This window comes from Ixodes scapularis, unplaced genomic scaffold (assembly GCF_016920785.2).
Source record: "Ixodes scapularis isolate PalLabHiFi unplaced genomic scaffold, ASM1692078v2 PGA_scaffold8__174_contigs__length_109621045, whole genome shotgun sequence".
NCBI classification, from domain to species: Eukaryota; Metazoa; Arthropoda; class Arachnida; order Ixodida; family Ixodidae; genus Ixodes; species Ixodes scapularis.
Window position 1 is genome coordinate 77,692,985 of NW_024609883.1, and position 12,943 is coordinate 77,705,927.

The 12,943-nt window shown below is 40.3% G+C and overlaps 1 protein-coding gene across 1 annotated transcript in view; it reads right to left on the reverse strand.

Annotated features, from left to right (window-relative positions):
• The window catches only part of LOC8024821 (prolyl 4-hydroxylase subunit alpha-2), a 35,652-nt gene extending 25,937 nt beyond the window's left edge, over positions 1–9,715 (reverse strand). Inside the window, exon 1 of the mRNA XM_029975636.3 lies at positions 9,481–9,715. Coding sequence (XP_029831496.2) covers positions 9,481–9,500 — 20 coding nt within the window. The 5' untranslated portion in view covers positions 9,501–9,715. The remainder of the gene's footprint in view (positions 1–9,480) is intronic.
• Between the last annotated feature and the right edge of the window lie 3,228 nt (positions 9,716–12,943).

Here is a 12,943-nt window from a genome sequence, read left to right on the forward strand (position 1 = left end):
GTGACATAGTTATGAGCAGTGTGAATTCTCGTATCACTTTCTGCGTTCATTTCACATGTTCATTTCACGGACGGAATTAACATCTTTACGTTCATTCTATCTGTGAGCAGGCACGTTGCCAGGGGGGTGGCCCATAGGGCCCGCCCCCCCCCCCCCCCCCGAAACCTTCCATTTTGCTAGGGACTCCTCTCCCCCCCTCCCCCTCATACAACATTTTGTCATAAGCGGCCCCCCCCCCCCCCCCCCCCCCCCGAAAGAAAATCCTGGCTACGTGCCTGCTGTGAGGTCTCGCCAATCTCACGTATGCAGACTCAATTTAATAGGAGCGCTTCGTCTAGCTTAGGCGTCTTCAGTTATCGTGAATTTTTCCGCGACAGGCTGGTATATGTAATACCAAGTATGTAATGTATATTATACGAGCCATGTCTATCTTTCTTTTTCCCTTGTTAACTTGCACTTTTATGCGATCTTTGCTTGATATAATTCCTATTTTAATTTGTGAATTAGAAGTCAATTTTAGGCACATAATTAAAAAACTATTATTTGTATTATTATTCAGGTGGACAACCTGCACCAAGATAGGGGGTGAGTATAAGTTGATGACTCCAAACGTCTCTTGCATAACGCGGCATTTTAAAAAGTCATTTTGTTTTTAGGAACGTCTTGTTCTGAGCATGCTCATGGTGAAAGAAAGTAAGAGAATGTTTTACTTGAAATTATCTGTATTTGAGTTAATACGGTAGCTACATACTATTGGCCTTTAACGGCACTGTCATACTGATGGAAACCTCAAAGCAGGGGAGATATGTATACTTCGTACGTGAAGATAAGAAAGAAGTTAGAGATCTGCCCATCTGTGATTATAAATTTTATGTCAGAAGACGTCGAAAGGAGGTTCATTGATATCACGAAAATATAAAATGAAAACTGCCTCTGAGTTTTTTTTTGTTTCTCTAACTGAAATGATTTCCTTTTAACCGAGCGGATGCTATTGTTGTCTGCAGAATAATTGGCGTAAAGCCGACATGTTGTAGGCTGCGCCTCTTTTCAGATATTTCACTATAATTGTGAACAAAAAATTATTATTTTAGTAAAAAAAAATAAGTATTGTCTATCACCTGGGCTTTTCATCTCTGATGACAAGGCTCACAAAGCTTTTGATCACATGTGCTAGATTATGCGGCAATAACAGCTGTGGAAGTGAGTGGCCCTTACACCACATTTAAGTAGCATAGGTGTTCGGTCATACACATCACCACTCGAGTAAACACAAACACCGAATAAAAAAAATGACCTGTCTACTCTATTCCCCATGGCTTCCAATGTCGATGACTAAAGGCCCGTTCACACTCTTGCGACCTCTTAAAACTGGGTTCCTTAAAACCTCTTACAACGAGAGGACACACTGGCGCCATCTATTGGGTAGCAGAGTAAACTTGTCGGTCCGGCATATTTTCTATTTTCCGCGCATTATCCTTTCTTTCTTGGCTCAAAAAACTTTTGTCGACGTTATAAATGAGCTTTTCTTATAAGTATTACGCACATTTGACCTCGGAAATCCCGCGAAACCTTCGCTCTTGTGAAATGCAGTTCCAGGGTCACCGCATAGATGGCGCCCGAATGCCAATGAGTTCCCTCGTCCCAAGAAATTTGAAGAAGTTTTAACAGATCGCGTCTCTCTCGGTCGTACTCGGTTGCAAGAGTGTGAACGGGCCTTAAGGTATAGCGGGCCCAAGTGTCATCTGCTGCGTAAAACAGCAAGGATACGTTGTTTTAAACGAACCATTTTATAATCAGTTCTCATGCGCAATGCTCATCTCTCTGGCTACTATACAATTTCTTTACGTTTTAGTGACGCGTCAGATAATCAGATACTACAGTAGGTGGGTAGGAGCGAATTTTGAAATCATTGTGATATTGTGGCAATAAATTGAATTGATCAACACTTAGATTCCCGCTCAACAATTAGTGCAGACCAAATAATGCAGGCATGATATTGAACAACAAGGGATTTACGAAAATGATTAAAAAATTAGCCATACTCAGCCTGCTATATCTTAAAACTTCTGTTGACCAGACTGTCTTAACAGCGCTCTTCGAACGCGGTTGCTGTCCCAAAAATCACTGTTGTGCAGGTTTGAACGTGTCACATCAGTTCAGTTTGTGACTGCGGTGTAAGAAACAATTGCCGTCCCACTTGTGACATGCAGAGAAAGAGGAGCAGCGCGCTGTAATTAACTTCTTTGGATCTGAGGGTGTGGCTGGTGCCGCGCAGTGTAAAACGTGTTTTGTCGCAAAGGAAGTGTGTCTAAGTGGGTACAAAACTTCAAGGAAGGACGCAAAAGTGTAAGTCTTGAAGAAGGCGTCGGACGACCATTCGCGTCCACGACTGGTGACAACAATGAGCGTACAGGTGAACTGACTCTTTCGGATGTATGAGTTACGATAGATAATAATGGAAAATCATTTTCAAATCAGCCAAGGATCTCCCAATGCAATGATCCACAACAAACCTGGATTTCGAAACATTTCTGTGAGATGGACACTGAAACATTTGTGCTGATATTTTTCTTTAATAACCCTCGTATTAACCTACCCACAACGTGGCTAGTGCAAAAAGTACAATTCTTTTTGAACATTTATTGGTAGCGAGGATTTTGTCATCGACATATCTACTTCAGAATTCTGCGTGACTGAGGAAAATACTCGTTAGATTTCATAAGGTATAAATGGCCACAGAAAGCTCGAGTTAATTGGGAATATTCAATTTACTGTGTTTATGTCATTCTGGGCGGGGCCTCTAGTAAAAAGATTAATTGCCTTAGTGACGATGCGGTACAAAAATAACTTTCTAACTTCTGATCTCCATGCAAGTCGAAGTTATTACTTAGAAAAAATATAATACTACTCTACGAAAGTTGAAACTTCTTAATAACTCGAGTAACGTAAGAAATGAAGCTAAAATTTATGAAATGCAAAAAATGCGCGGAACGTAATGAATTGCGACATAATTTCTTTAAACTAATCACTTTTAATCACGGATGTTATATATATTTTTCGTAAGTGAACTAAATGTTACAGTTAATAAAGAAATATTCAACGACAAATAATTCATTTCTCATCAATTTCTCTAAACATTTCGACTCCATTTCACTTTAAATTTTGCGGCTCACTCAACTCGAGCCGATATGCTAAAGAAGGTAACGCCACCTCCTGGCGCGTTCTTTCATTTCGCAGCGTGAGAGGGTCTGAGAAGGCCAGGAAGACTGACGCCATCTGGCAATGGCTTTTGAAACCGATCAAACTGGTTTAGTACAAATTCTAGAACTTCCCAACAGATGGGGCACTTGTTGCGGAGAACGCTTTCGCTACCCACGTGTATTAGAGAGCGTAGGACCATGCTACTGAATTTTCTGGATTATAGCCTGCTGACGGTACATGCTTATAAGTTTATGTTATACGTTGTGCGAGCTAACTAAATGTATTAACTATATAGTACAATAATGTCTTTTTCAGCATCGCTCGTTATCAATGCGATTCTCGCCCCGTGCGGTTGTGGAGATCACGGTGTTTGTTAGTCAGCAATAAAACTTGAGACACTCGGTGTGTCGCTACGCCCTTGATGCTTTCCTGGGTGACGCGCAAGGTAGCTGCACCCAGGGGAAGAATGCGGATCAAGCTTGATTTTGTATGGCACAAACATCTATCGGTCGCAATCGCCAAATCAAGATTACAAGATTATAGAAAGAAGATACATTTGAATTCCTATTGGTTTATTAGTCACCATGTAGTTACTTATCGGGGAACTAACGGCCTATCATAGTTAACAGGAGTAAGACATGGAAAATAAAAACACGTAATGTGGTCAGTGCTGAAAGTGCGGACTATCTAAAAAAAAAAAACTTTTTCAGCCCAAACTTTGCTTTGGTAGACTATACTGTATGTGGACTACAGACCGGCAAATATGGTCGTTATTCTTGCGATGCAAATTTGCGTTCGCCGTCAAAAACAAAAACAAAAAAAAATTGAATTAAGGTTTTGCTTATGCAAGTGGAGTTAAAATGTATGTTATGGACTTCTTGTAAGCTCGTTCCCTGAGTCAAAATATACTTTTAAAGTCAACGACAGGTACGTTTTCACACAATGTTTATTTCGCATCAACCCTATTCTTCATTAAACATAATAATAATAATAATAATAATAATAATTTTATTCGGCTTGTTCTTTCTTTAGCACGTACGAGGCGGGTCAGTCGAAGCCAGGGTCGGCTTGTGCGACTAGGCCCCGTGGTGATTAGTCGGATTGTTCTCAGGCGCGAATACAAGACAGTTATACACAATTTAAAGTTTCACGGGTTTCCACACAAATAAATGAGTACTTGGGCATATATACACAATTTAAAGTTGTTTCACGCGTTTCACACACAAATAAATGAGTATTTGGGCATATACACAACATCGAGTGCACCACAACGCATATAGACGTCCAAGACTAGATCTACGCGTAAATATACACTTAAATACGTATATCTACATAAACATCATGCGGGCATATAGGCTGATGGTCGAACAGTCACTCACATGGTAACAATACCTAGCCTCCTGTCGGTCCTAGAGAGATTCCAGTTGTGTATATTTCAATAGGCGGCTACTAGCACAATTCTTTTATGCGTTTTTTTAAGACACGCTGAGAGTCAATTTGATCAAGAAAATCTGGTGATTTGTTAAATATGCGAGGAACATAATACGACCGAACACATTTTCTATATTTAGTGTATACACGAGGAATTATAAAGTGTTCACTGTTTCTTATAGAGCGCTGGGCAGTTCGAGGTATTTTAAATTGACTGAGCCAATAATGTCTTACGATGACACATCTATGAAAAAGGGGTAGAAAACGCGGCAAGCCCACATAAGAGAATATATCATCGTCCTGGTTTAGATTCGGATTATATGCAACGTTTTCGCGATGTTCCTCAGAATGGCGTCAATTTTTGTTCTCCAGAGGGTTGAGCAATTGGCAAAGATAGTAATTCCATAGCGAAGAACTCCGTAGGCAAGGAGCATTCACGACTGTCTTTCTGACGGAGATTGGGAGGAACGTTTTTTGTATGGTATAACAGACAAGATACACCTCGTAGGCTTTTAGCCAGATAATCAAGGTGTGTGTTCCAGGAGAGATCGCTATCGAAAAAAAGTCCCAAGTATTTGACTGTATAGTGGTATGGAATGGGTGTACAGGTGCAAGATACACAAGATGAGGAATGTAATATAAAAGGGATGTCGATGCACCGTCATTTAAGTGGACTGCGGAAACAAATAAGCTTTGTTTTTTGTACATTCACTCTGATTTGATTGGCTTCAAACCAGTTCATGACTTTCGTAGAATTTATTTGTAGTGTGTTTATTGCACTGCGCAGGCTGACATGAGTGGATAACAGCAGTGTGTCATCTGCGTATTGAAAAACTGAGCATCTTGATGTTAATCTAGCGAGATCGTTGACGTAGATATTAAACAACAGGGAGGACAAATCAACGTAATAAACATGATCTTTGCTATTTGGGAAATGTACTAAGATTATTAAAACCTTGGGAGGAGTATCCATTGTTATGGCGGAAATTGAAACGTTGACTGGTTACGGAGTCGCGGTTTGCTGAATGACAGTATCAGAAGATTTTCAATTAAAAGTGCAAATAATGTTCGTAATCTGGCATTTCGGACCTCACTTCACTCTCACTATGAAAAGGGGGGAGGGGGGGGGGGGCAAGAGCGATCTCCAAAAGTGAACACTGATTTTGTGAAAGCGTCATGTGTTTCTGCTTTTACAAACCAAAAGTACTAGCTCTTGTCTTCTGGGGGAACTATATGAGAAAAAAACAAACAAAAAAAAAACATTTAAATTAAGTCTTATTTTATGCCTTTAAAATAATTCTCTATATCAACCCCAAACAATTTTTTTCTTTACGATAAAAACTCGATGTAATTGCTCTCATTCATATTGTCACTGTTTGAATATTTTCTTTATTGATTTAATTATAAGGTAAAAACACGTGTTCGGTTAATTCAGATAATTTATCAACATACTGATATCATGTGAAGCCAAAAAAAAAAATGCAGCCTAACAGAAATCTTTCGAGTGCATCGTTGTCAAGATTTGGACCTCACGGTTTGATAGGAACTTGCTTTCAGTAGCCTGGCGGCTACGATGAAATTTTCTAAGTATTTTGATTGCGGTGTTGATAAGCTTCCTTGTAACGAGCATTCTTAGATACCGACCGTTAGTGAGTAGTCTACTCAACCCAATACTGTACTTTTTTCTTTTTTTTTTGAAGGACACATATTGAGATAATATTTTATATCTTCATAGATTCGCTACATCAATTGGGGAAACTTTCTAAACTGCCGAGATTAAAAAAAAAACTAATCGGTATCTTCAAACAAAAAAAAAACCGCCCGCGAATTCACCTGCTTTTAGCAATCCATTACATTTTTTTAATGTCGCGTAGGCGAGAACAGTTACAAGAAAAACCGTTAGTGATACTCATGCTCCATCAAGCCAGTAAATTCGCCATCACAATATATATATATATATTTTTTTTTTTGTGATGGCGAAGTTATTGTTTTGATGGAGCATAAGGATTACCAACGGTTTTTCCTTCTAACCGTGCTCGCCTACGCGACATTAAAAACAAATAAAACAAAAACATGCATCACCAAATGAGAAAAAAGAACGTCCACCATGTAGGTTGGTGTGTAGGCGCGGCTGTGTGAATATTATATATATATATATATATATATATATATATATATATTGTGCCGCTGCGGACGCTTTAAAGCAAGAGCATGCAGCTAGCTATGTATGGCATTAAATAAAGACGTTTCCTCAACTCAACTCAACTCAACTCAACCTGACTCGGCTATATCGTTTTGTCGTTTTCCTTTTTTTTTTTAACCAAAGCATAAATTTGTGTCAAAACACTCAGCAGTTTGACACCAAACGCCAACACAGATGCCAGCCCGATGAAACGGAAATCATCAAAATACAAGCGATTTCTTGGTGATGGGCGCCTCAGCACCCTCTATATGTCAGTCGGCTAACTATTCAAAATGGTACCTTAGCACGGCTTCATCTGAATGTATAAATGGCGTGGCCGAAAACGCCTCATCTGTTAAGCACTTGCTCTAGTCAGTAAGAGTTTGGGAAACGTGGAGCTTGGCTAGTTCCGGCCATCTTGTGGTCGCTCCCCAGCCAATCAGATCGCAGCATTAGCCGGTAAGAATGGAGAATTACGAATCATGGAGCAAAAGGTGTGAACATATAATAAGCCATACACTGCGGTTCACAAGTTGTCAGTACTATAGAGGCGAGTACAGTGACTACTTATGCGGTGCGTTAAGTATGTTATTTGTCACATTAATAATAATTTTACGTACCAGAATATGGGAGTGAACTCGAAAAAATAATGTGAATGCGTGAGATTTTGTATCAAAATTTTAAAGTCAATTTTTGAACGTATGACTCTACGAAATAGCCATAGAATTAAGAAAATATAAACATACCAAGCTTGCGAGATTCACATTTGGGTTTCTTCTTTTAAGAATCTAACAAGCATAGTATTTGAATGTAGAATACTTCATACAAATGTTCAACGGAATGTAAGATGGTCCGTGAAGGTATTTAAAATATTGGAATCCTAACTTGCATAACTTTTTTATTCAATGCATTTTTAGGTGTGCGTGTGCTATTTGGGATCGAGACAGAAAATTAGTCCGAAAGGCGAGCACCATTAAACCGGGCTGCAATATAGTATATTTCATACAGTCAGGACAAATGGCTAATATAGTAGTACTTAAAAGTGGAAGATGCTCTAAATTGACAATTATAACAATCTTCCAAAAGGGGGTTAAGGCGTCCTTCACTTTAGCATTTTCATAAAATAGAATGTTGAGCTTTTTTAATAAAATCTCTCCCTCTGTATTGAATGAGAGGGCGCACTGCGACACGATCTCACGTAAAGAAACAAATATTGATATATTATAATATTTCATGAACGTTATTACAGGGCTTGCGCTAGGGTTCTTTTTATCTCTGACGCCACGTTAGTGGGGCCATTTCTATCATTAAATCAAAGCGAAGTGTGTTAACAAGTTAGCCATAGGCAACTAAAATATTTCGTTCAACTTTTTTACATTTTATTTTGGGAGGGATAGGAGAATCGACACTCGACGCCAATACTGTCTAGCCGTGTTGTGAAACCCTACTAAAAAAAAATTGATAACTGGGTGCTACGGGGCGAGAAATTGTGCACGGACTCAAACCAATACCGAGCGGGCAAAGAGCGCCGGTGACGTCGATTCTTCCGTCCACTTCCTGTTCCCTAAAGCGAAGCCGGCTCCGACGGCGTCAAGCCACGCGTCGGCATGAAAACAACGTTTTTTTACCGCTTAGTTTCGCTTCGAAGCCGTGTATTAGGGTGACATTTCTCGTTCCATAGTATCACTACACATTCTTAATCAAAATAATACGACACGGCTAGATTGCATTGAGGTCCAGCTTTCGTTCTCTAAAGGCGTTATGCCCACAAAAAATAAACATGAAGAAAAGATTAAGGATTTTTGTTAACTTGAAAACTAATTATTTTACTTCGTCTTCTTTTTATTGAAGAACCATGGCCACCAACTTAGCCCCGTGGGCTAAAAAAATTAAACACAAAGAAAAAACGAACGCGAGTTTTACATTAAAAACAATTCCAGACTGGCTAAAATAACACCCTGTGTATATGTCCATAAACACCGTCACGCCAGATATTGTGAAAGGCGGAAGCACTTCTGCAAATGCAACTTAGGTAAGTTCAAAAGTTTCTCGGAATTCCGGAGAGTGAAAATACGGGAAGTCCGGGGAGATTCGGTTGCGTGACGACAAGTCAATCGACAAATTCAGGCTTTCGCGTTTCACTCAATAACAATAAATTCACTAAAAAAAAGGAACACAGAGAACTAAAAAGAATAGTAACGCAAAAAAGAGCGTATTTTCGGTTGCTATAAAACTAAAATAAAAAGTAAACGAGCAAGTGCGCCGATCTTGAAGTGAAAAGTGAAAAGAAGATGACCCTTGAAGCACTGGAAAAGTAGGTTAAGAGAAATATGCGCCAGCGTTCGCTGGTATTTCCTTTCTTTTTTTTCTTGCATTTTTCCTCTTTCTTTGGTCTAAGAAGGCATGATGTGGAAGCTGAGGTTAGACCGCAATGGGGCACGAACATAAAAAAAAAATAAAAAGAAATATAGAACAGAAGCAACAGGTAAAAGGAAACAGCGAACCCCGAAATTCTTGAGGTACTTGAAAAAATAAATAAAATAAAATAAAATAAAATAAAATAAAATAAAATTACAAAAAAAAAACATTTTAGCGCGCGAAAGTAATGACAGAAAGATGGAAGTCGTACCGAAATAACGCCAACGTACCGAAACGCCAATTCTCACCTGTCGGGTCCGGCCCACATCGCTTTTTCCTCTCGATCGCCGCTCTTGTGAACACTTCGTCGGGTGCGTCGGATGTGTCTAAGGAACTCTGTTGCCTTCCGGATTAGCACCTGGATGAGATCTTCCCTCTGCCTTGTTTCAGGTAATCCCAGATTTGTCTTTACGTTCTTTGTAATCACTTGTGTCCGCTAGCTGAGCGGAAGTTAAGGCGATGTGCAGTTATATGGCCTCAAATGTTTTTATTGTTTTTTTCTCTCCTTTGGTTGAAACAGAATAGTAGATATATAAAATTGCGGTTTTCAAAAACACTACGCGTAGTCGCTTTTATGTTTATTTCTTCCCTTGTTCTTGTAGTTTGTGGACTGCAGTGCTTGGGAAGTTCTTCGTACCTATCCTACTTGATTTATTCGTGGTTCCGAAAGCGCCTTGCTTGAACTCACCTAACTGAAACACGGCAGTCTTTTGAGTACTGCAAGTATTCGCGAGTATCCTCTTGAAGCTCTAACTGCTAAAAAAAGAAAATTGTTCCGCGAAACTTTTTATGCAGCTTTGTCTATGATGTGGCTTATGTTCGCTCTTTACACGCGTCAATCCTGAACTCGTCGCAGGTTCAGTTTCTTGCTGCACTTAAGAGATAGCGTAGGAGCATCGATATAGAGAAGAGATTTGTTTTCCATGGAAGGGGGATTTGACTAAAACTCTTGTCGGATGATTCTCTTCTCCTTTCGCGTATGAAGAGGGATCTCGCTTCATTGATCTCTGGCTGCCATTTCGTGGGAGCTCTTGAAACTTCTAGTCTTTGTTGGATATGTTAGAACGGGAGAACTGGACACGCTTTGTAGGTATGAGTCTACTTCTGACTGGATGGTGTTCCTCTCGAGGGTGTATCAAGTTTTTCGAATTCTTGAAACCCTTGGAATAATCAAAATGGCTGCGTTATTGTAAATAAAGGCAGATCCAAGTTGAGATTGCTCACTTGCCCAAGCCGTGACTTGACCCGCACGCCCGCCTCCTGTCTTATGGTTCACGAAAAGAGATTAACAATATTGCATGTCACTCACACGGTGGTCGATCTCTGTTGTCTGTCACAGGTCTGGCAGTAGTTCGATGCGAATCGCCTTTAACACTCGGCAATTACGAAGGTGTGCGGAGTTGAATAACTTCTCGATATGTTGACCCGACGTACACCAATGTGGTCGCACGGTCGTTGTCTGCTTGGAGCATTCGAAGAGGGCAGACGCTCGTTGCGTACTCCAACTTTTAAACTAGGCTGACCTTGAAAGCTTCGATGTCCAAAGCGAATTCCGGGATATCCTGGTTCACCGAAGCGATTCGCACTGCCGGAGGACACCGATCACCTCCCCAAGCTGGTGACTCGTCCCACACTGACGCTGCGACTCGTACTGTTGCCTCTTCTTCTCCAACCCCTCGCCGCGCACTCCCTCGCCGCCTTGGGTGATGATTTAGGGGCTAGTTTAGCTCCCGGAGTTGTTAACGATGAAGTCGGGATGGAAGCGAGCTAGACAGCGTGCCGCTTCTCCAAGTACACAAACACACAGGCCGAGCAACGATCGGCGGCAACGAAGTCGCCAGTTGAACGTCTTCTGTCGTGCCTAGCATTCGCTCGCGTTTTTTTGGCTTTCACTGGTATCGGAGCAAGGTCAGCAAGAAGTTCGCTCGCCACGTCGGTTTTTAAATCTCCTACTGACCCCCCCGGCTGGAGAGTCGCCGCGCGGACCGTCTGCTTGCGACGCTTCCGTGAGCAGATCAGATGGTGTTTCGCCAACTCCGTTAAAACCCGCAGGCTCGACTGCGGTAGTCTGCGACTGAGCTATCTATCTTGTGCCCACATCTACGCGACGTCGTTACTGTCACCCTCACTCTTCGCATCTTCGCTCTTCAGCAACAAAGTTCTATGAGGTTGTCTTTTTCTTTAATATTATTCTTACTAACGATGTTCACACCTTTCCTAAGCTTAGTTTTTGTTGTTGGTGTTTTTTTGTAAAAGGTTTTTGGCTGTTGTTTCGCTGTTTACGGGTTTTAAGGTTCTGGTCCGGAGGAGCTTGGTCGGCAAAAGAGATTTCGTCGTGGGGTGTTATAAGGTGTCGTCTGTGTCTTTTTTTCTCCTCTTCTGGAATTACGCTCGGCGAAGCTCGCTTGCGTGACGCTTGTGTCGAGGACGTGTCCACCGTGAATGACGAGCCACGACCTCTATTGTAGTTGTTGTTGTTTTCTTTTCTTTTTCTTTGTGTTGCTCCTATTTTTACTTATTTTTAATTTTGTTTGTTTGTCGTTTGTCGTCTTGTCTGAAAGGTGCGTGTCTAAGAAGACGTGTCGGTTCTGAGGTCTTCGTGACAAGAAGCATTTAGAGACAAGTAGTCGTTTCTGGTTTTTACTCCATTGTATCATTTAGTTGAAGTTCGTATCAAAAGAAAATTATATTTTAGTATTGTTTTCACTACGTTTCGGGATGCAAATAAATAAAAGATGTATATCGATCAATCAGACATATGTATTACCCTATTACAGCCCATATTTATCACTTTTTTGTTTCTAAAAGTAACTTCTCTTGCGAGAGCCTTGTTTTGTCTTTCGGAGGCTCTTTTATCTGAATTTTCATTCGAACGCAGGGTTCACTCATCTACATATTTCGACATCTACCCTATTATACACATTCAGAACAAGAAGCTTTGAGAATACTGATCGGTGGTTCTAAAAAAACATTTTGTTCATACAGAAACATCGAACATTAGAAAAAAGTAGTGTTTTGCACATAACAAGGGGAAGCAGTAAAGGAAGTTGAATGTTCCCATCCCGAAAACTACAGAAGGCAATAGCCAAGTCGAGCAAAATTATATATACGTAACGATTTGCATATGTACCTGCGCTAACCGTAAACTTATTTGACAAATAGCCTCTACTATCTACGCGTAAAATACTTATATCACAAAGCACGATTCGATTCCGAAGAGTGTTTCATCGTACGCAACCTACACACTGCAAGGTAAACAACAGATCAACTTTGCACTGTCGAGATCACAAATGGCAAAGCGCTCTTCCATTCAACCTACTACTCACTCACGAGTACTATTAATATAAACTTACCTATAAATTTAATATAAAATTTAGTTTGAACCAAACAACAACATTAGAGTCTCTCAAGCATTTGAAATGGGTTTCATTTCGTGTGATATTGCGAATAATCATTTTGATTTTTTTGTAAGAAGATTCTGATCGATCCCAAAATCGTAAAGATGACAAACTGAAGTAGAATAGACTAGACCGAATTTCTGTCTAAGTAATTGCTTAAGCTATGTTTTCTTTTTCTTTTTTTTTTTTTTATTTTTAGTTTGCGCATCTTTTCGGTGTCTAGCCACATGTCATGGAGCCTATGCCAGAAATTTATGTGTTACGCTAGTTCTACGCTATTTTAATTTCGAACTTGAAAGCTGTTTCAGCCTTC